General features: G+C 52.2%; 1 protein-coding gene across 4 annotated transcripts in view; it reads left to right on the top strand.

The window, feature by feature from the left end:
* NUP93 (nucleoporin 93) overlaps nucleotides 1–18523 on the top strand; it is an 86345-nt gene extending 67822 nt beyond the window's left edge. For all 4 annotated transcript variants that reach the window (XM_059667981.1, XM_059667982.1, XM_059667980.1 and 1 more), the window contains 16 exons: nucleotides 1476–1565; nucleotides 3302–3441; nucleotides 5106–5238; nucleotides 6384–6541; nucleotides 7639–7804; nucleotides 8054–8147; nucleotides 9127–9318; nucleotides 9694–9820; nucleotides 9906–9978; nucleotides 10252–10296; nucleotides 11784–11900; nucleotides 12638–12756; nucleotides 13574–13691; nucleotides 14091–14174; nucleotides 15528–15656; nucleotides 18256–18523. In XM_059667981.1, the coding sequence (XP_059523964.1) occupies nucleotides 1476–1565; nucleotides 3302–3441; nucleotides 5106–5238; nucleotides 6384–6541; nucleotides 7639–7804; nucleotides 8054–8147; nucleotides 9127–9318; nucleotides 9694–9820; nucleotides 9906–9978; nucleotides 10252–10296; nucleotides 11784–11900; nucleotides 12638–12756; nucleotides 13574–13691; nucleotides 14091–14174; nucleotides 15528–15656; nucleotides 18256–18366 (1896 nt within the window). In that variant the 3' untranslated portion in view covers nucleotides 18367–18523. The remainder of the gene's footprint in view (nucleotides 1–1475; nucleotides 1566–3301; nucleotides 3442–5105; nucleotides 5239–6383; nucleotides 6542–7638; nucleotides 7805–8053; nucleotides 8148–9126; nucleotides 9319–9693; nucleotides 9821–9905; nucleotides 9979–10251; nucleotides 10297–11783; nucleotides 11901–12637; nucleotides 12757–13573; nucleotides 13692–14090; nucleotides 14175–15527; nucleotides 15657–18255) is intronic.
* The last annotated feature ends 3655 nt before the right edge of the window (nucleotides 18524–22178 follow it).

The following is a 22178-nucleotide window of genomic DNA, read 5'->3' as shown; positions in this document are numbered from 1 at the left end:
TACTGGGGGTCAAGCCTACAACCCAGGCCTGTGCCCTTGACCAGAATTGAACTGAGGATCCTTCAGTCTGCAGGCTGACACTCTATCCACTGAGCCAAACTGGCTAGGGCGGAACTGAGTTTTTGAACAAAGCAGTGTTGGCCATCTGTATGTTTTATTCCAATTTGTCGCTTCCTTGCACAAAGTATCAAAAAGGGGAAATTGTTTCCTGAATCGAGGGTGGCAGACTTCCATCCTCTTACACCCCTTGGTAAGGTGAGTCTCAGTATGCTGTGGCCACTTCTAACCAGGCAGCCGAAGCCAGCCCCCTCCTTCCAAATCCCTCAGCTTTTACTACGAGACCCTCATTTCTTTTCCTCCACTCCAATTTTGAGATCCCTCCCCACATCCTTTAAATTTCACCTTCATTGTTTGGCTGACTTCTTCCATTGCCCCAGCCACCACCAGAGTTCAGGCCTAATAAGTAAGCTTCTGAGGAGAGAAACTGAGTCTTTTGTGTCTGTGAAGACTGGGGTTCATAGAGCTAACATTCCCAGCACCAAGGACACCACAGTGTCGTGTAGCTGTTTAGTGCCTGTGCCTTCCAGTGGGGAGTGAATCTTTACATCCCAGATTGAACATAGTACCTTGCAAAACGGGGAGGGCCCCATGCTCATTGAGCGAATAAACACCACCTTACAGTTTAAAACCCATTTTAAATCTTTGTAATGCCCCCAGAGGCTACGTGGTAGCACCCCCCATTTATAGTAGAGGGAAGTAGGGTTCAGTGGGTTCCTGGTTTGTCTAACATCACTACCTTGTTCAGTTCCTGGTAGAGCAAGGACTTCAGATGTAAAGACTAGAACTTGCTAGTTTTTACAATAATTATTTTAGTTCTTTTAAAATACAATTCAAAGTAATAGTGTTTTTTTCATACCTTAAACATCACATAATTCCTTTTCCTTGGGAACATTTGCTAAGGCGAAAGGGCACTCCAGAGTGTAACAGCTGCTGTTCTGACCCGGGGAGGACTGCGGCCACACCCTCCCCACTCAGTCCCTGAGCCCTGAGCCTGGCCCATTCCATCCTTTTGCTGAAAGATTACTAAACTTTGCATCAGGTTCTTAGGGAGCAGCTGCGGGAGTCCTTCCGTTGTCCATCTCTCCCTGTGGTCCTTGCTCCCTGGGACTGAGGGTCTGCTGGGCAGAGAGGCACAGAATGGCCTGGGGTACTCCCCCCAGGCCCACCCTGCTCCCGGTTCTCAGGTGTCAGGAAGGGTCGGGCAGTTAGCTCTTGTGTGCGTGCGGATGCTATTGCTCAGCCACACTCCTGGGAAGCGGGCTGTGTCCTGCCCACTGGGCAGGACGGACAGGAAGAAGGACAGGCTGGCCAGAGCTTTGCCGACTGTGGGGCAGGAGCTGGCTTTAGCACTGCTTCAGAGGTTTTAAAAAGAAGAGATGAAACTAGAAATGTACCTTTGCTTTTCGTTATTTCAGATTTATATCTATAACGAGAAGATCGTAAACGGGCACCTGCAGCCTAACCTCGTGGACCTCTGCGCTTCCGTCGCAGAGCTGGACGATAAGGTAGGGCCCAGAGCCGGCCCGAGCAGGAACCTGGGGGCCGGTGTTCAGAGGGGATTAGCAGCTTGCTGACTTGGCAGAAATGGGCTGAAGAAACACCCTGTTCCATGGGATAAAATGTTAACTGTTCCTCAGAGTTGTATTGTAAATAATTTAAAAATATATATACATTTCAGCGATGTCAGAGAGAAAAGGAGAGGGAGAAAGAGATAGAAATATCAATGATGAGAGAGAATCATGGATCGGATGCCTCCTGCACGCCCCCTACTGGTGATCGAGCCCGCAACCCAGGCATGTGCCCTTGACCGGAATCGAACCTGGGACCCTTCAGCCTGCAGGCTGACGCTCTATCCACTGAGCCAAACCGGCTAGGTCTTGGGTTGGTTTTTTGATGATGGTGCTGTCCATGTATTTTTAATGCATCTTCAGAAGGTTCAGCAGGATCCGTTCTTGGACACGAGTTCTTGAGCTGTGTTTGCTTTGAAGCCCTGCTGGGCTTTAACTCCGCCCTCACTGGTTTCCCTCCTTAGGGAGACCAATGGGAGCTGAGTTGTGTAGGTGATATATGTGGTTTTCACACCCGTGAGCCCCGTGAACGTGATTCTGGTGGGGCCTTTATAAACGTTCTTCATATCTTCATGTGCTGCTGGTTCCCTTGCTCTCTGACCCCCTCTTCATTCCCATCCCTCAGTTCCTATCCCTGGCCGATTTTATCCCCCAGGGGAAATACATTACATGGATGGTTGGATTGGTAGGAGGCCAGGGGGAAGGGGAAAAGAGGAAGGATATAGTGGAAGTACACAGATTTTTTTCCTCCAAAAATGCATCCAACTTTGCTTTTTTTTAAAATAGTAAAATATAAGGCACCTCAAACAGATCTAAGGAAGAAAGGACGCGATTCACCTACCATGTCACCAGCTAGGAAGAGTCGCATTTGGGTGGATTTTCTACAGTTTCAATTTTGGAGAGGACAATGAAAACGGGATTTTCTTTTTTCCTTTGGAAAAGTGTAAACCTGCTTTTCTTCACTCATTCAAGGATTCCTCACTTTAGAATAGTGCAGAGGTTCAGGAAACACGTTTTCCAGGAGGGATGTACAGCCAGGCGGGTTCTGGGAGAGGGAGTCCCAGCTGTGTGGTGGGAATAAGGGCGAGAAAGCCCGCTCTTGTCCCCCTGCTCCTGTCGCGGGAGGCGCCTTCTGAAGGGACTGAGTGGGAAGGAAGAGGGGAGGCTGTGACATTCCCAAAATGGGGTAAGAGCAGTGGCCCTGGGGAGTCTCTGGAGGACAAAACATATTATTTAGGTTAAGCTTTAATTTGACGCCTTAAAATACTGAAATGACCTTGTAAGGACTGAAATGCAGCTACTTGAGTTCAAACTCCTAGCGCGCTGGACGATTGTAAATGTATTCACTCTCTCCTAAGGGATAACCCACTGAGATTCAGTGTTCTTGTTAGTTCTGTGTGGTCTTAAGGATGTGGGGGGTTCTGTGAGGCCTGGGATAGTCATTGATCTGAGGCCAGCTCGGGGCAGGCTGCTCGTTGGAAGGTGGAAGCCTGGCAGGTGGCGGGGCAGAGGTGCATCTTCTGTGCTGGGCGTAGCCTGGGGCCTCAGGCAGGAGACGTCAGCCTCTCCCCCTCCACGTCCTGCCTGCCTGTGGTGAGCAGGTCAATGCGAGGAAGAGCCAGGCAGTTCTCTAGCCCCACAGCATCGTCACGTGCCGTCTTATTTATGTGCAGAACATCTCTGACCTGTGGACCATGGTAAAGCATATGACAGACGTGCTGTTGGCACCGGCAACGGATGCCCTAAAGAGCCGCAGCAGCGTGGAAGTGCGCATGGAGTTGGTCAGGCAGGCCCTGGGGTACCTGGAGCAGAGGTAAGGCGGCAGCAGCACCTTGGGGCGGGCTCTCAAGTGCCCGAACGCCACTCACTTCTGTGTCAAGTAGTCCTCAAGCTAAGCGCTCTGTAGCTGGCACAGTTTAAATAAGTTGAACAGGTCCGAGGGGAATAATCCTGTTTTCAGAAGCGTTTCTCTATCAGGACTAGTTCTGCAACGATGTAAAATCGTGGTAGGTGGGGGCCCTGTTACACTTCTCTTTTTCTCTTTCTCCTCTCTCTGCCCCTCAGTATGGAGGCAACATGATTATTAGGCCAAAGTGCCTTAGGTCGGGATCCTGTTCCCTCATGCGGCTCAGCAGTGACTCCTTAGGCTTTTTTGTTTTTGCTCAGCATTTTAATTTTCATACCCGGCAGTCTTGCCACCTTTAAACCTTAGGAAGGCCCCTTGATCCTTTATTTTCCTTCTGGTTCTAGTCGGTTGATCCAGTCCTTCCCAGGCCTGTGATTTGTGCCTGGGTTTCTTTGCCACCCCCTCACTAATTGGACGTGGTCACTGAGGGGGCTGTGGCTGTGCCCTGGTGCCCTAACTATTGTCCCCTTCGTTGGCAGGGCTGGTGCCATTCATCCTCCCTGTGGACACTCCTCACAGCTCTGAATTGGCCAGCAGGGGTCGTCATGAGTGTGCGACAGACCCTGTTTGTTTCAGAGACAGGGTGCTGGGCTCTGCTGGCTCGAGAAGAAAAGCCAAGCTGAATACACTGCTCAGTTCAGCTCCTGGCCACAGGGCCTGTGCAGCTGCCTGTGGCCTGGCAGTGTGGTCCCCTTAATCAACAGAATAACACTTCATTAGGAACTCATAAGGCTTCCTGGGTGTAACTGAGGTAATTCAGACTTGGTCAGCAGAGAATAGGTTTTTATACCAAGTCCTGTGTTATACAGTAGCTACACGAAATGAACACCATGAGACACATTGAACTCGCTGGCCTCCATTCACACTGGTGCTTCCCTTCACCAGTGGTACCAGGCTGTGTTCTTTGGTTTTATATCTGGTAAGCAATCCTCCCTGCCCCTTTATTTTATTATTGTTGTTATTATTATTATTATTTTCATTTATTTTTTTAGAATTATCTTGTCCCAGTAATTCCTTTAGCAGCGGTTGGAGCTATTTGGGAGTTTCCTGTCCACATTATTGTAACTATGTTCTTTTCCACTCGGGCGGCATTGTTCCTGCTGGCATTCATTTTAAGGATTCACTGTCACCTGTTGATAAAAAGAATATTTTAGAACAATTATACTCGCTTTTAAAGTATTTTTGCTGGTGCTATTCTTTTAAATTTTTGTAGGTTGAAATTTTTCCAAAGAAAAAGTTTAAAAAGAACTCACTTGAACATTAGGCTGTGAGCGGCAGCAATTATTATTCTGCACATTAGCCCTAATGCATTTGAAGTCCACAGTTATGTTCCTCCAGGGATTCTGTTGAGTATCTGCAGTGATGAGAAATCGTTACAACGATCCGCTGCCCACTGCATAGGTAATGCGGTTCGCTTCATTAAATATGCACCATTTCCTCTTCTGTGTCAGGCTGGACGTCCAGGCCCCGCCCTGCAGCGTCCACAGTCTATCTAATGCCATGGATATGGACACAGATGTGTGTAATATGGGTTTTCAACCTCCTTAGTTTTTTCTTTTAATTTTTTCCAGTTATAAGAATTATACCCTCGTGACTGTCTTTGGAAATTTGCATCAGGCCCAGCTGGGCGGCGTGCCTGGGACTTACCAGTTGGTCCGAAGTTTCCTGAACATTAAACTGCCAGCTCCTTTGCCTGGACTTCAGGTATTGGCAATTTTCTCTGTATGATCATTTATACCTCCAGAGTTTTCCGTTAAAATGAGGTTATGTGTAGAAAAGAGACCAGAAGGGAGAGGAGAGAAGCTAGGAGGCCTTGGGAGGCTAGTAGTGGAGTCTGGCTGATGATGGCACTTGCTCAGCTCAGTATGTGTGTGTGTGGGAGGGGGGCGTAGGATGTCCTGGGGCCCGCATGTGTTTTGAAAGTAGAGCCAGTAGGACTTGAAGAACTTGGAACTGGGTGTGGGAGGCAGAGTCAGGGATGACTTCTGAGATTGTTGGCTCTGACGGCCAGAAGAATGGAGTTCGATATGGTTCTTAGGATGTGGCCTCTGCTCAGCTCACAATCCCGTTGGGGAATTATCATTTATCCTGCTGTGTGAAAGTGCTACTGAGTGTTGGGATACACAGGAGGCTGGCTTCATAGAGGTGAGGCTTACACTTGTGCTTGATAAACAGGGGCTCACCAGCCTGGGGCGTGGAAAAGAATATTCCACAAGGAGGGAACAGCATGAACAGATGCATGGAGTCAGGAAAGAGTATCTGTGCTAGGGCGTGGCAAGCTTGCAGTCGGCTAGTGAAGGCCTTGAGTGCCAGACTCAGCATTTCAGATGTAAACAGCTCAAAGGGGTTAAGGTGGGAAAGTGATATGATAAGATCTGGGTTTTAGAAAGAGCCCTGCAGGGGTAGATAGAGATCTGCGGTTCACCTCTCTGAATGATGGTCTCTTACTGGTCAAGGAACGTCTTTAGCCCTCTTTGTGGGGATTGCAGGAGTGCACGTCTAAGTTGTCACAGAACATGGTGCCTGATTTCTGCAGGCTACTGGGGTTCCGTGGAGAAACCACTGGCTGGCTCTGAATCGGGTGGCGCACACAGTGACTTAGAGGAAAAGCTGCAGAGCCAGACTGCCAGTTGTCAGCTCACCTTGAACAAACACTTCACGTTGCCACACCTCATTTTCTTTGTTTGTAAAGCAGGGAGGAGGCGGCGGCCATGAATGGTGCCTGCCGAATGGGGTGGTCAGTAGTAAGGGACCCAGTACAGGAGAGCACTTAGCTGAGGGTCAGCCTGTCAGGAAGCTGTCGGTAAGCTTTTGTCTGTGTGTTTATCTGAGCCCCTTTCCTCTTGTAGGACGGAGAGGTGGAAGGCCACCCTGTGTGGGCGTTAATTTATTACTGCATGCGCTGCGGGGACCTGCTCGCCGCCTCACAGGTGGTGAACCTAGCCCAGCACCAGCTGGGAGAGTTTAAAACCTGGTTCCAGGAATACATGAACAGCAAAGACAGAAGGTACAGTGACGGGATGGCGCGTCCAGAAGCAGCGCTCTCTTTTCCCTCTGCATGGCTCACAATAAGTTTCTACGCAGGAAAAATAAAGTGTAGAGAGCGAGTAGGAGTCTCTGGAGAGTAACAGTTGAAAACCTTAGAACGTGGGTCCTCAAACTTTTTAAATGGGGGGCCAGTTCACTGTCCCTCAGACTGTTGGAGGGCCGGACTATAGTTTAAAAAAAAACTAGTCGGCTGCTAAGCAACAGGCAGCGGCGGCAAAAACACCCGGCAGGCCGCATGTGGCCCGCGGGCCGCAGTTTGAGGACCCCTGCCTTAGAAGAAGAGCCAGCCCCATTCCGGTACTCATTTCTAGAAGGTCACAATTTTCTGTGCCAGTGCGGGAGAGGCTGTGGTGGGAGCGTGATTTGACTTATTCTGCAAATCCCAGGCACAGCAGGGTGCTTGCAGAATGATTAACTGATTAGCACTTAGTGCTTTTCTGGTTAGCTCAGTTGTCATGCACTCCATAGCTCAAAGGCTAGAATTAGAAGTTAGTTTAAATATACGGACATTATGTAGAAGAATTTGTTTGGCAATGTTAATAATGCCATGTCCAGAGATTGTTTTAAGCCATAAATCCCTGTCTTGTTTGTATCAGAGAGTAAAGCAGGGTTAATGTCCTTGAGTGTCCCCCCCCCCCCCCAAATCCCTGTCTTGTTTGTATCAGAGAGTAAAGTAGGGTTCTTGAGTCCGTCCTTCGTCTCCCCCCCCCCCCCAGAGGTAGACCGAGGCAAGGATTTGCATGCAGGTGTTTATCTGGGAGGTGATCCCACCTGGATAAGGGACTCCCACTTGTCCATCACTGCTGGAGGGCCCTGGGGAGCAGGGAGGAGTATTAACTCCCCGAGTTTCTGCCCTGCCCTGAAGCCTCTAGTGGAGGAAGCTGGCAGGCGGTCACCAGTCAGATTACAGTGATGGGAGCCGGGGGTGGCAGGACAGTGTCTGTGACCCGCGGTGAAGGAAGGCTTTCTAACTGTCACGCCATTGGGACCGGGCGCTTTCAGATGCCCTTGAGGATCTTCGTGACGCTGTTTCTGTCTGTTCCCTTGTGTCTGTAGATTGTCCCCGCCGACAGAAAACAAGCTCCGCCTGCACTACCGCCGGGCCCTCAGGAACAACACGGACCCCTACAAGCGGGCCGTGTACTGTGTCCTCGGCAGATGTGACGTCACCGACAACCAGAGCGAAGTGGCCGACAAAACGGAGGACTACCTGTGGCTAAAGGCAGGTGCTGCTTTTCTTGCCCAAGTGGGGCTTTAGCCCCTTCCCTCTGCTCGAGTTCTACCCACAGATTTTACCTGCTTAATGTATGACGCCAATAAGGCGACCAGGCTAGTGGACTTCCTGTCTCCACTTTTATTCCCAACCAGTAACCACGCCACTACCACAGCACCTGAGCAGTTATAGCTGCAGCTGCACGCCTGGCTCAGGACATACTCCGTACCAATACACCTGTTTCTCTTGGGGGTTTAGTTGAACCAAGTGTGTTTCGATGATGACGGCACCAGCTCCCCACAAGACAGGCTCACTCTCTCACAGTTCCAGAAACAGCTGTTGGAAGACTATGGTAAGATACCCTGAACCTAACCTTCCCACGTTCACCCAAGGTCACTAGTTACCTTTCTTCTGGAAAATCCTTCACCTCTGAACTCGCTCCTCCAGACCCTGTGGATCTTCAAAACACAGCATAGCACAATGATTTCAAATCGCAGTAGAGGCCGTGTGGCCTTCAGCAGGGTTGTGACTTATGGTCTATATCAGCCGTGGGCAAACTACGGCCCGCGGGCCGGATCCGGCCCGTTTGGCTGTTCTATCTGGCCCGCGGAGCCGAAAGAGCGGAGGGTTCTCTTGCTCTCCCCTCCGCTCCTTCACCAGCAGCAGTGTTAACATGGCAACGTCGGGAAACACGGCCGCGGCTCCTTCTTCTGAGTCCAGTTTAAGAACCCATTGTGGCCCTTGAGTCAAAAGTTTGCCCACCCCTGGTCTATACAGTAGCTGTTTTCCTAGAATTGCTCGGATCGACATTTGCTCAGGGAGAGGCGTAGAGAGGACTTGCCTATTGCTTTCTCATAGATCTCCCAGTGGCTGTATCAGCACAAATGTGGGAGAAATAGTCCCATCCCCCCCATCCCCCCCCCGCCGCCCCCCCCCACACACGTTGTTTAAGAATCTTGGAAGAAAAGGTTCCGGCTAGTGGTCAGTGGTTGTAGAATTCAGTCACTGCGGATCTGAGTGACCTGAAGCCCCTCTGCAGTCTTCACCCTCTCCTTGTTCAGGGACTTCGTCAGGATAAGGGGATCAGCAGCCCTTTTGTATTTCGTTTTAAGGCCCTGACTCTGTTTCTCTCCCACCTCCTGCAGCAGCTTGGGTTTCACAGCACGATCCCTAAGGTCTAGAGAAGGCCATGGAACCAGGTGGGGTTCCCGTGGCAGTGCTCTGTGTCCAGGGCCCCTCCACCCACCAGAGGTCCTTTAAGCGCACAGGCTTCTGCGTGGGGTGGCTGTGGAGGCTGACTCCCTCTGAGTGGGCTGTGTCTCCCCCCACAGGCGAGTCCCACTTCACAGTGAACCAGCAGCCCTTCCTCTACTTCCAAGTGCTGTTCCTGACCGCGCAGTTCGAGGCGGCCATCGCCTTCCTCTTCCGCATGGAGCGGCTGCGCTGCCATGCCGTCCACGTGGCCCTCGTGCTCTTTGAGCTGAAACTGCTTTTAAAGTCCTCGGGACAGAGCGCGCAGCTCCGTGAGTGTTTGTTGGCCGTCGCATAACCACGTCCCTTCCCCCATTGGGTGGCAGTGGACTCATCCCTGCAGCCAGCGAGGATTGGGCAGATGGTACCAACCGTGACGACGGTGCCGTGCACAGTGCTGGGTTAGTGGCCGGTCCGGCAGGTTGCCCGGAGGAATGGCTGGAGAAGCAGGTCCTAGAGTCATGCGTCTGGGTCCCCTTATCTCCACTCTGTGCTGGGGAAGAAGTTGAGGACGGGGTGGTGACAGGGTTGGCCAGAGCTGGCGACGTTGGCTGGGCTGAGGACTAGGTGCTGCTGGGTCCTTGGACTCAGTCGCCACACTTCAGAGGGGCAGCGTGGTTGTGACCAGTCCTGTCCCCCTGGTGCAGTCAGCCACGAGCCTGGCGACCCCCCTTGCATGCGGCGGCTGAACTTCGTGCGGCTCCTCATGCTCTACACCCGGAAGTTTGAGTCCACGGACCCGAGGGAGGCCCTCCAGTACTTTTACTTCCTCAGGTAAAACTTGCTCTTGACCCTTCACTTCAGCTGGTTGTGACCTCAAGTCCACACTAGAAAGCACGTTGCCTCTGCCCCCGTACAGGGACGAGAAAGACAGTCAAGGAGAAAACATGTTCCTACGCTGTGTGAGCGAGCTTGTGATAGAAAGCCGAGAGGTACGTGGTTCCTTCCCGCTCCCTCCGTGGCTGTCAGTAGACACGTTCTCACGCTAGCTGGGTACCCTCAGCATGGTTCCGATGGAGAAGACCCAGGGGTTTTAATTTTCTTTGGTTTCTGACAATGAAAATGTTGATTCAGTCCCACTGTTTCCTAGTTAATGTAAGCCTTCTCCCACCTCCCCTCTTTCCTTCCCCGCATGTCCCCAAAGAATTATGGAATTATGGGTATATCTTGTCCAGTAAATTGGGTAAACTTTTTTGTCTCTGCAGTTCGACATGATCCTTGGGAAACTGGAGAATGATGGGAGCAGAAAGGTGGGTTAGACACACCCCTAGAGATGTGCTAGTTTGCAGTTGGAGATTTATAATTGTCCAAAGATTACAGTTAGACTTTAGGACTCAAGATACTGAATAAAGGTGTAGATATGAGTGTAGCTGCTTAGTTTAAAACACAAAGAATGTCTGTTATAGGCCCCAAATGATGACCTTGATTTTACACACATTTCTGTTTTTCCTAAAAATATGTAAATTGTTGACCAAGTAGCTTTTTATTAGTTGAATGTACTCATCTGTTCACGCCTGCCACTTTGGGAGCTGAGAAGGCTACATTACTGTTACTTTTGACTTAGAAAATATGCAATAAAAAGATTGATTACTGCACCTGCTCTCCCCAGATGGAAAAGTTAGAAAACGCTTGCCCTCTCTCAGAAGGTACTTCTGAGGGCTCAGCACCCCACTGACCCCGAGATGCAGCTGCTCCCGTGAGCCTCAGCGGTTCCCTGAGACCCGCCGTGCCCATTGGGCGGCTCAGGAGCCGGGACAGAGGCCCTGGCATTGGAGACCGGTCTTGACCCCACTCGAGCACACTCCCTGTGGCCTCTCCTGGGGACTCACTTTTCTCACCTGTAAAATGGTGAGTAGGACTCAGAGATCTGAAGATGAGCCCGCACTGCTCACACCGTCCAGCCAGAAGGGAGGCCAGTGGCAGGCTGATGGCGATGGCCGTGCTGCCTGAGCAGGACAGTTGCCGGGCACTGTGCTGTGTGTGTCACAGGGATTTTTAAAAAATCTAATTGCCACAATAACTTAGCAAGCTGGGCGTTGTTACCTATCTTTTCCAAGGGAGGTTAATTATTTTCCTCAAGATCACACAGGCAGTAAGAAGGGGAGCTGGAATTGGAACCCCAGAGCTCCTGCTCTTCCCTGATCGGTGCTGCCTCTAGGGTGGCAGGTGCAGGTCCGCTGACTTGGTCCAGTGCTGATGGAGCATCAGAACGGCCAGTCGGACATCACCAGACCCGCCCTGGCTTTCTGTGGTTCCTAAGGCCTCTCATGCTCTCCTGACCCTCTGGTTGCCGTTGAGTGGTGATGGTGATTAAAAAAAAAATTCTGATACCCCTTGCGTGTATATTTTGAGCACAGCGGTCCTTTTGCCATCTGTCCTAAAAGGAAATCTAAAACTCGGATATTTTTCCTGAGTTTCCTGATTCCCCTCCCATGGTGCCTACTCGTCAGCAAAGTTGAAATCATTGGTGATATTACCCACGCTCTGGGTCATTTTGGAAGATTAGAACAGTCTTACTGCTGACTTCAGGCGCAGCTTCCTTGGTCCCTTTCATATGTTTAACAAGCCCTTATGTTTCCACGAAAGCCAGAGCCCAACCGATGAAATATATGTATTGCCCAGGGCAAGCATTTTCAGTTAAAGTGGTTTTCAGACCCCCGTTGCTTCTCTGCCTTTAAAATAACAGCTCCGTGCACCCATCTCTCTCTCCCTCCCCGCCCATCATCTGTCTTGACAGCCTGGAGTCATAGATAAGTTTACTAATGACACAAAGCCTATTATCAACAAAGTTGCTTCCGTGGCCGAAAATAAAGGACTGTTTGAGGAAGCTGCAAAGCTTTACGACCTTGCCAAGGTACAGTGCGCCCTCCCCCCTCCTGCACTTAGTGGATCTGTCACCGGGGGCGTTAAGTGCACAGACATTGGGGGATGCGGGGGTCCTGCTCACCCCCTGCCGAGGCACGCTCCCTGGTGCTTGAGCGTCAGTGGTCCCGTCAGGGTGAGACTCCGCTCTACAGAATTATTTCTGCCCGTGATGTATTTCTGGCCAAGACGGAGTGGCGTATTGTAAGGATGTCCTGCAGGCATTGAGCTGTGGTCTCACTTGGCAGCCGAGTAAGCGTCACATTTTGATGGCGAAGCTGCTGGTGAAAATGCCTTGGTGCCTACCCGCTGGGCCGCGCAGACACACGGTGATTAGAGCGCGGCAGGGAGCAGGATGGCAGCTGAGGTGTTCCGAGAGCAGGAATAAGGGTTTCCACTTAGAACATACAATGGCTGCTGGTGATCATGTAGCCTAGAAAAGATGATGATATCTCCTTTCATCAACAGAAGAGTGGACAAAAAGAGGGTTACACTTCTCTCTCTTTTTTTTTTTTAATTTAAAGATGTTTTGATTGAGGTCTAATTAAGACGTAGACCAATGCGGATGTTAAGTGCGCAGCTTGAAGATGGTTCTGTAGGTGTAACCACCCCCAGGTCAAGATTCAGAGCATGTCCACCCACCACCCCAGAACGTCCCCTGTTTTGTGTAGTTTCTTAGTGCCTTCTGTTGATTATTTGATTCCTTCCTTAACTTAAAACATCGAGCAGAATGCTGATAAGGTGCTGGAGCTGATGAACAAACTGCTGAGCCCCGTTGTGCCCCAGATCAGCGCCCCGCAGTCCAACAAGGAGAGGCTGAAGAACATGGCCCTCTCCATCGCAGAACGGTAAGGCCAACGCCGGTGCCAGGGCCAGGGCCAGGGCCAGGGCCCACCAAATCTGCTAATAACGGCAGTTCCACAGCAGCCCCGACTCACATTCCAACAGCACCTCAGGCTTCTGTTCCCCACACCATCACCAGCACTTGGTACTGGCAGACTTAACATTTTTCCCAAAGAGAAGGGCATGAAAGGGTATCTCAGCATTTTAATCCCGCACGTTAGGTTTAATTCTAGGCATTACGTTCACTCTCCCATTATCAGCCATCTCAAAGGCATTTGGGAGCAAAACTAGTGATGGCCAGACGGGGCAGTTCTTAGAGGGGAGTGGCCAGGGTTTCAGAAGCCACCTTCCCCCCGGGCGTTAACAGAGTCGTCAGACTGAGGAGTGTAACTCCCAGGCCGAGCAGTCATCGCTGTGCCTCCGCAGATGCTCCCGACAAAGGGCCCGAGAGAACACGGAGCTGGCGGTGCTTTCCTGGGGCAGCGCAGGAGGGCGTTCTGTGGCCAGTGAGAAATCTCCACTTAGCACACCGTCCCTAGGGATGGCCGCTGGGCTTTTGGCCCATCAGGACCCCCCATCCTTCCTGGGTATGTGGGTGCAGAGATGGTGGCTGAAGCTAGAGACCACTGCTTCGTGCAAAGTATTTGTCGGAGGATTCATATCAAATCCACCATCAAAAGCTCGGCCATTTCAAAAAGAAACGCCATGTTCCACACAGAGAGTTCAAGAGGTTCTGACGGTTCTCAGATGCTGTCCTAAAGCTCCAGATTGCACGGGAATTCATGATAGGCCCCTGACCCCTTCCCTCGCTCTCTCTTTCAGGTACAGGGCTCAGGGGGTCAGTGCAAATAAGTTTGTGGACTCCACATTCTATCTCCTGTTGGATTTGATTACCTTTTTCGATGAATATCACAGCGGCCACATTGACAGAGCCTTTGACGTGAGTGTCGGGAGGGGTGTTTGAAGTGCAGGTTAATATACGCCCTTGAAAAATTGAGAACACTTCGTGGGAGTCACTGAAAACTAAAGCAATGTCACCAGTATGCCTGCTACGGGAAGAACAATGTGAAACCGGGAATTTCAAGGGGATTTCTGTGTTGCTTTTGCTTCCTTTTTCTTTTTTCTATTCTTTACCCCTTTAGCCTGAAAACAGAGCTTTAAAATGGCCTCAGGAAATGAGGATAGGAATGAAGTTAGTCAGCAAGTTGGAATCAAAGCCTGTGGGTGGGGGGTGGCGTGTTCTCAGAAGCCCTTGGTGGACGTGCTGGATGCTGTTTCAGAAGCTGGCACGACGGTGATGCGTGTGTCATATGGGCTGGTGGGTTTTTGTTTTAAACAGATCATTGATCGCTTGAAGCTGGTGCCCCTGAATCAGGACAGCGTGGAAGAGAGAGTGGCCGCCTTCAGGAACTTCAGTGACGAGGTGAGGCCTCTTGCTGAGCCCTGCCTTCTGCTCCTACTCCCGCGAGAGCTGTCATTTCGGTGTAGCTAGTGACTAAGTCTGAGTACGTCACCGCCCAGATTGAGTTTTCTGAGAGTTCAGCTTCCCACATCCTGGGCTGGTTTTTCTGTGAGTACTTGTCTCCATCAGATTAATTTCTGACTCAGAAAATATAGTCACTTCAGTGATCAGACAAGTTCTTGGGAGAAACAGGTCTCTGGTTGACCCTGTGAGGTCTGGAGTAGTTCTCTGTTATCCACTTGTTCTAGAAGGTGTGTTGGTGCTTCTCTGGGATCTTCTCTAAGTAGCTCCATTGGGTGCATAACACATGCATCACGACCCACTTCCTCCCGTCCCCTCTCGGTCCTGTTTTGTCTCGAGAAGCAGGTGCAGCGGCCATGGACCAGCTGTTAGCCTTGGAGCCCCAGCGCCACTGTCTCTGCAGCATTGCTAGCACAGTGCCCCATCTAGCCCCAGGGCACTCAGCTCTCTGAGCACTGGAATTGCTAGGAGAGCTTTACAAACCTGCACGCCCGGGCCCTGCGCCCAGAAACTCCAGTTCCCCTGGTCTGGGCTGCGGCCCAGAACTCCCCTCATTCCATGTGCAGCCGGGCTAGAGTCTTCTCTAGAGCCGCCTGTCCCGGGGCGTCACTAACAGTTTCCATTTAGAACTGGTCCTCAGCAACAAATCCTCTTACAAAATAGCTGCTGTTGGAGAGGAAGGAGGGCCGGCCTCTGCACATGTGGTGGGGCGGTTGCCTGCTGTGGTCCCCACAGCTCAGGTCTCGCCACTCACAGCCTTCCCTTCATTTCTGCTGTCATCCCCGCTCCCCCCCCCCCCCCCCCCGGCTACTTGGTCTTTGTTGTTTCTTGCCTTCTCTGGATGCATCGTTCATTGCGGCATGGGTGACGTGGTGCGCCAGCGCCTGCCTCTCTAGATGCTCCCAAGGGCTAGGGCTGAGGGTCCGAGGAGATGGTCAGATGGGTCTGAGACAGGAATGTCCCAACTCTGACATTCAAATCCACACCTTCCTTGGTGATCACGCTGCCGGCCAATCCACGCTCACACGCTGGTCAGACGTGCTCAGCCTGCATTGGCTCACTGCCCGCCCAGGAGCCGTGGCATAAAGGAGGGAGCAGGAGGGACCCACCTGAGCGGCGCCACCTGGGCTTCGCTCTCACACTTGACATTTCAGTGCCGTGGGCTACCTTTTTAGTGACTAGCTCTCCACCTGGCAGCTGTGGGCATGCGTGTGCCCAGGCCTGCCCGGAGGCCCCGCTCCCGTTGCTGGCCCCGGCTGGGTTCCTCTCCTGACTTCCTGTGTTTCTCTGCAGATCAGGCACAACCTCTCAGAAGTGCTTCTCGCCACCATGAACATCCTGTTCACACAGTTTAAGCGGCTCAAGGGGACGAGTCCCTCCTCGGCTTCCCGGCCCCAGCGAGTCATCGAGGACCACGACTCTGTAAGATCCCCGCGTGGGCCAGAGCCGTGGCGGGGAACCGCCTTTCTGGTTTGCCGCCCATCGCGCCGCGTGAGCCCATGCGCATGAGCCCAGGCTGCCCTTCCCCGTTCCGCCCGGCAGCCGGGAAACCTGGGTGAACCCGGGTCAGGAGGCTCCAGGAAGAAATCACACCCCAATGGGATTGCTGTTCTTCTCCAGCTAAAAACAGACAGACAGACAAAACAGTTGTGCCCAGTTTGCAAATATCACCTTTTTAAAAATCCAAAATAGAATGCTAATTTGTAGTGATTCCGTAAGAACTTCCTGAGCTCATTTTAAAATATCAGGTTACTTTGTGAGTCTCAGCTCAGCACTTTCATCAAAACCATCCTCACTTTTGGTCAGCACATTACCTTGATGCAAGCGCTTGCTTCTGCTCTCATCTGAGCCTCACAGTGACCCAAAGATGGGGGCAGGCACTGTCATCCCCAGTTTACAGCAGGGGGAACTGAGGCCTGGAGTCGGGAAGCCACTTGCTTTTGTGGGCCCCTCCGGGTAGGGAAGGAGCCGTCGGTCTGACACCCGAGCCAGTGCCTTTTAGCTGCTGTGGGGCCTCAGCGTTCTGCGGGTCAGGCAGAGCCCAGGCCGATGGAATCCTAGGACTCAGGCTGCCTGTGATGTCCAGTTGACTTGACAAAAGGGCAGAGGCATTTGACCCAATTACACCATCAAAACTGTTAGTGTTTGAACATTACCTTTCCCTTACCTTCTCCACCTAATGTTTGCTGAGACTCAGTAAGGCGTACAACAGCCACACCTGATTTTGACAGTCAAGAAACTAGACCAGTGATGGCGAACCTTTTGAGCTCGGCGTGTCAGCATTTTGAAAAACCCTAACTAAACTCGGGTGCCGTGTCACATATAGAAATATTTTGATATTTGCAACCATAGTAAAACAAAGACTTATATTTTTGATATTTATTGTATATATTTAAATGCCATTTAACAAAGAAAAATCAACCAAAAAAATGAGTTCGCGTGTCACCTCTGACACGCATGTCATAGGTTTGCCATCACTGAACTAGAGCTTTGGAAATCCTATCTCCTGCCTCCGAGGGTGTCTGTGGGCTCTGTCGCTTACAGACCTGCCCCGTGAGCTCTGGTGGGCGTTTCACCTTTGGCCACGCAGGGAGCAGTGCTGGGGAAGGGCGCACTCACTTGTAGGCCATCCATGGGTGCACCAAGGCAGCTGCTGGCCGCCGACTGCTCTTGGCTGCGAGAGCTACACAGCCTCAGAAGTGATGTGAGGAGGCGTGCCAGTGCGACTCACTGAGCGTGGGCCTGGGCAGCCGTCTGTGTGTGTGACGAACAACCCAGTGCAGGCTGCTGTGAGTCCAGGGCGGAGGCGGACATTCCTGGTGCGCTGGGTGCTGCCTCCAGGTCAGCGGAGCAGCTGGCCTGGCGGGCGGAACACATTCTGTGTTTTAATCTCTTGTTTTAGGCACTTAGTTTTTGCATGTCATGAGTAAAGCCATTCTCCCATCTTCCTCCTGCCCATCACTCTTCTTTTTTATGGGGTGGAGACGGACAGAGTAGAGACTTGGATGTACACGCTGCCTGCCCAGGCCGTGGCCGCATGGTTCATGTGCAGTGCTGCCCAGCCAGGGACCCAGCCCTTTGCCCGAACACCCCTGGGCTCTTGCAGAGTAGCTTACCGTCAGCCGTGAGGGCTGGGCACTTGTGTGCGCATTGAAAGAAAGTTTCACAGCTACTCTCATCAGAAAGTGACGTTTTCTTTTGATTTGGACATTAGTCAGGACATGAACTTGCCAGTTTATTGTATGTGTCAGCTAAAGCACTTGCCTTTCAGTTTCCTTCTTGGATGGCCCTTGAGGAGCCTAGAAAGTGACCCTTGTGTTTCCTTAAGAGTCCAGTCACTGGGCAGGGGGTGTCTGTGGACTCTCCCGTTCTCTTTCCCAGCAGTTTCCTTTGTCGCTGCTATAAGCATCCCACGTAGCTCACTGTGGGGCCACACGGAGCTGTTCTCCAAAGTTTCTGTATTCCTTAATCATCTGTCACTTAGAAATCAGAGTGACAGTTGTCTTTCTACTGTTTTTAGAGACACCTGAGTTAAAATCTTTCCCTCCTGGAACAATCGATGGAATCCCATAATATTGTTGCCAAGGAAACGAGGGCCAAGCACTTATGTCAGGAAGGAAGGAGTGGGAGGAAGGAAAGGGGAGAGGGAGAGGAGAGAGCGCCGGCCTGGGCTGCATTGTCTCTGCTCCCCACGGAAGCAGCAGGCACCAGCCAGGGGAGAGGCGGGCCAGCAGAGCCAGGTCTGCAGCACAGGCCTGTGTCCCAGCTCGTCACCTGCCCAGCGAGGCAGCTGGCCTGGCAGACCCAGCCGTCCTTGGCTTAGGAGAGCTTGGAGCTGGGCCCTGGGACGGGCTGTGCTAACGCTGTACCTTGCGGAAGAACGTGGTTGTCGTCCACCACACCCCCTCCCCGCCGGAACCTGCCCCTGGCACTGGCAGGTAGAAAATGACAGACCCTGCTGGTGGTCCCGGCACAGCACCCAACTTCCAGGTAACTGGCTTTCTCCTCTTCCCCTTCTCAGCAAATCCGAAGTCAAGCCCGCGCCCTGATTACCTTTGCTGGGATGATACCCTACCGGACGTCCGGGGACACCAACGCAAGGCTGGTGCAGATGGAGGTCCTCATGAATTAAGGGCGGGCTCTGCGGGCTCCGGACGCACGCTGTCAGTACCCCGCGCGTGGGCCGCGGGGTGGGGTTTCTGGTTTTGTTTCTGTTGTTTTGTTTTGTTTCGTTTTGTTTTTCGTATTATGTATTTTTTGTCAACACCAATAAATTTCTTTGATTTGTATTTTTTTTCACATTATTTTCTTTCCTTTTTTTTTCCTTTGAAAATTTGTTTGAATTTTTATTTGTATGGGAGGAGATGACTTCAGTAGTGCTTGAGCCAGAGAACGACAGGCTTATGTAGCCATAGGCATCTATGATTTGGGTCAGGTCGACCTGAAATGATTAAAAATTAACCGAACATGAGCAAGGAAATGAAGGCTTTGGCCGTTACTTTTATTTAGATGTAATATTTCATATAATGGGGTCATGGTTCGTTTTTCACATTTTTATTTGACGGAGAAAGCCAGCCTCGCTTTGGGGGCATTGAGACCAGTGATTATCGGGCACTCGGGGTTCCCTCTTCTCTCAGGTGTGGCTTGGGGTGCAGGTGGCCTAAGACCACCTTCCGGTTCCAGGATTAATTCGTGGGCTGTTCTCTTGCAGTCCCACTGGAGGTGAAAACAGGCTTAGGAAAGGGTAGCCTTCCAAGCAGACGTGGTAGGTGCCCAGCTGGGGTGGAGGAAGGCAGCCCTCCTGCGTCGGTCGCTGCCCAGTGAGAGGTGACCACTTGGCCTGTGCTCCCCTCAGGAGGACTTTGAACCCCTCATTCCCTTCTCTGGTGGTCAGTACCTCTGTTTGGATAATGAAGCCGATGGGCTGGGCACGTTCACAAGTCCCATTGGGCATTGTCACTGGGGGCTTGTGGTCCCTGAGCAGAGGGGTCCCTCAGCAGTGGCTTTCTCCCGCCCCAGTCCCGAAGGCCCAGGCAGTACTGCAGAGGGAATGGGACGCGTGCTTGCTCCTCAGTGGGTGGCTGAGGGTGCAGGGCTTCTGTGTCCCCAAGGTGACGCCGTGAGCCCAGAGGCACGGTCCTGTGGCAGGTTATTAGCTTCAGCGTCTTCCCAGCTCACCTGTTTGGGGAACTAAATCTTGTCCTTCGACATCGGTCCACGATTTTGCCTTTTACCCTGAGAGACCGAGACCGTGGCCCCGAGGGCCCTTCATCCTCCAGGGGTGAGTCCGGTCCGCCCAGTGGAATCGGGGCACTTGGGGACAGGGTCCCCCCGGCCTCAGGTGGCTCATCGTAAACTCACCGAGACACCGAGGGAGGTACCGGCTCGAGCGGGGTCCTTTTCAGAGGCCTGGAGATGTGATTTCAAAGAATCTGTTCCTTTGATTTTTTTTAACGAAACAACTCTGGCTGCCTCACTTCAAAGGGGAAGCTGGAGTGAGCACTTTCTGAGCCAGTCCTGGGGGTTTGTCGTTCAGAGAGCCGGCGTGCCCTTCAGCTGGGGCTGGAGTAGGCCCTGGCCCTGCCCTCCCAACGTGCGGTCTAATCAGAGGCCTCAGTCCCGCAGCCTTGGTTCTTACTCCGTTGGTGCATCATTTAAATTCCCGGGCGTGGGCTACTTTAAGCACCGTGCTCTGGACTAGACTCCTTCCCACAGGAGCCAGCATTTGTGGGTTTTTTTTTTTAAATAGAGGACTCTTTGCTCTTTGCATTCTCACCCCTGCCTGCTCTATTTGAGTAAACTGATCAAACCCCTAATACTAAATCTAGCAATTCCCTGCAGACGTGCAGCATCCTGCTGCTTTAGGCTGAATTCCACAGTCCCGTTTCTCCATTAGGCATCGGGACCTTGGTCTCCCTTACTAGGTAGTTCATATCACCCCAAACTCCCAACTGCCCCCCAGGAAGTGACTGGAACATGCTGGGTGCCGACAAAACCCCAGGCTGGGGCTGGCAGCCCCCCACGGATGGGACCCTCAGCCTAGTCAGCCACGGAGGTTACGTCCTGTGTCCAGCACGCAGGAGGTTTTACCTATGAAATTTCTAGTGGACATGTGCAATTGATGCTATTACTCAACCAGTAAAATGCAGCCTTTATGCCTGCATTTCGGGACTGTCGGAGGTCAGCAAAATGAGGCTGTTTTCGGGGTCCTGCATGTCCCCCATCCTTCATTCTCCTGGGCTGAATTCAGAAGTCCCCGGCCTCCAGCGCATCTCCTGACAGTTTCATAGCGCTCCGGTACCCCGCACAGGTGGGGAGGCGCAGGTGGTCAACCTGTCTTCTTGCCACTCGTTTCTTTCTGCACAGGTTGGTGGGGAAAGGCTGAAAACCACCAACTAAAACATTTTGAAAAGAAACATCAAATGATCTGCCCTTCCTTCTCCTTGCCTTGCTCTGCATCTGCCTGCTGTGGTTGGCGGCCCTCCAGGGCCTGGCTGTGCCAGCCTGAGTTCAGTTCGGCCGCTGCACAGCCCAGGGCAGTGGCTGGAGACGGCCAGGCCATCAGGACCCCGCCCCAGAGTTGGTCATAAGTCAAAAAAAGTGGGCTTTCTTCTAGTCCTCTTTTGCCGGGATCGCTAAGTGGAAGTACTGGTGGTGCCACGTTGCTAAGAAGAATTAGAAAGAATTTTCTGCCCTTTGATTTTTGAAATAGCTTTTGTCTAGCCCACAGTGGATGTTCAGCCAATGATTGAATGAGCAGATTCTTTGCTTTGGCCTTCTGTGCCAGCCACCCCACACCCTCTGTTCCAGCTCCCCACGCCCTCTGTTCCAGCTCCTCACGCCCTCTGTTCCAGCTCCCCACGCCCTCTGTTCCACTCCCTACGCCCTCTATTCCAGCTCCTCACGCCCTCTGTTCCACTCTGCACGCCCTCTGTTCCACTCCTCACGCCCTCTGTTCCAGCTCCTCACACCCTCTGTTCCACTCCCTACGCCCTCTGTTCCAGCTCCTCACGCCCTCTGTTCCACTCCCCACGCCCTCTGTTCCAGCTCCGTGCGTAGATTCAGACTCTCAGCCTGGGGTCCTTAAGAGGCACGTGTGTGAAGGAAGGAGGGGAGGAGTGTCTCTTGGGGTCCATAAAACAGGGCGGGTCCTTCCGAGAAGGAAACTTGGAGAGCTGGAAGGGGTGGAAATGTGATTTACTGTAAACAGTAATAAAGGCCAGATCTTTAAAAAACTGGGTGCAGGAAGGGCTGGCGGAAGGCCAACGTTGCACGGCATCCTCTGTCCCCCTGTGGCCTTTGCCCTTGGGGTCCTTTAAGGGTCTGTATCTCGGGGATCAGGATGGAAAAGAGTTTGCTTCAGAGGAGGAAGTTGGGGAGCCAATGATCCCCCTGGAGGCTTCTAGCAGAGAAACAGACACACCCAAGCCCCTTGGGTGGCCCCAGCAGAGCTGGCCCTGGCAGGCTCTCAGGTGACACCCAGGGCTGCAGCGAAGGCTCCATCTGGGCCAGATTCAGCAAAAAAACACAGGACAGGAGATAAATGGGACTTTGCGATAAACCACAAGGGAGTTTTTGGATGAGCATGCCTCCGTTTTATCCAGCTGCCCAGTGCAGCCTGCCTCTGCTGGCGCTGGCTGCCAGCGGCCTCAGGCTTGGCCCCCACTGCGAGGGGCTGTCCGGCTGAATTGGATCACCCTGGTTTGTGGAAATGACAGCGAGATGGGCAGTCACTTGAGAGGGGGCAGGACCTGGAACTCGGTGTTGAAGAGCCAGGCGGCCCCAGCCGACCTCGGCTGCTGTCATCTCCCCCTTTTTTTTCCATCAGGAATTTCTAATGTGCCAAGTACAGCCTCGTCCCCCTTGATCAGTAACTCTCATTAGGGGCACAGTGGGGAGCATTCTTCGCTTTATTCAGTTGACCGATTATTTTCTTCACGTCTT

The sequence above is a fragment of the Myotis daubentonii genome, chromosome 15 (genome assembly GCF_963259705.1).
Source record: "Myotis daubentonii chromosome 15, mMyoDau2.1, whole genome shotgun sequence".
NCBI lineage: Eukaryota > Metazoa > Chordata > Mammalia > Chiroptera > Vespertilionidae > Myotis > Myotis daubentonii.
Note: the sequence above shows the minus strand (reverse complement) of the source record. Positions and strands in the feature narration are given on the sequence as shown.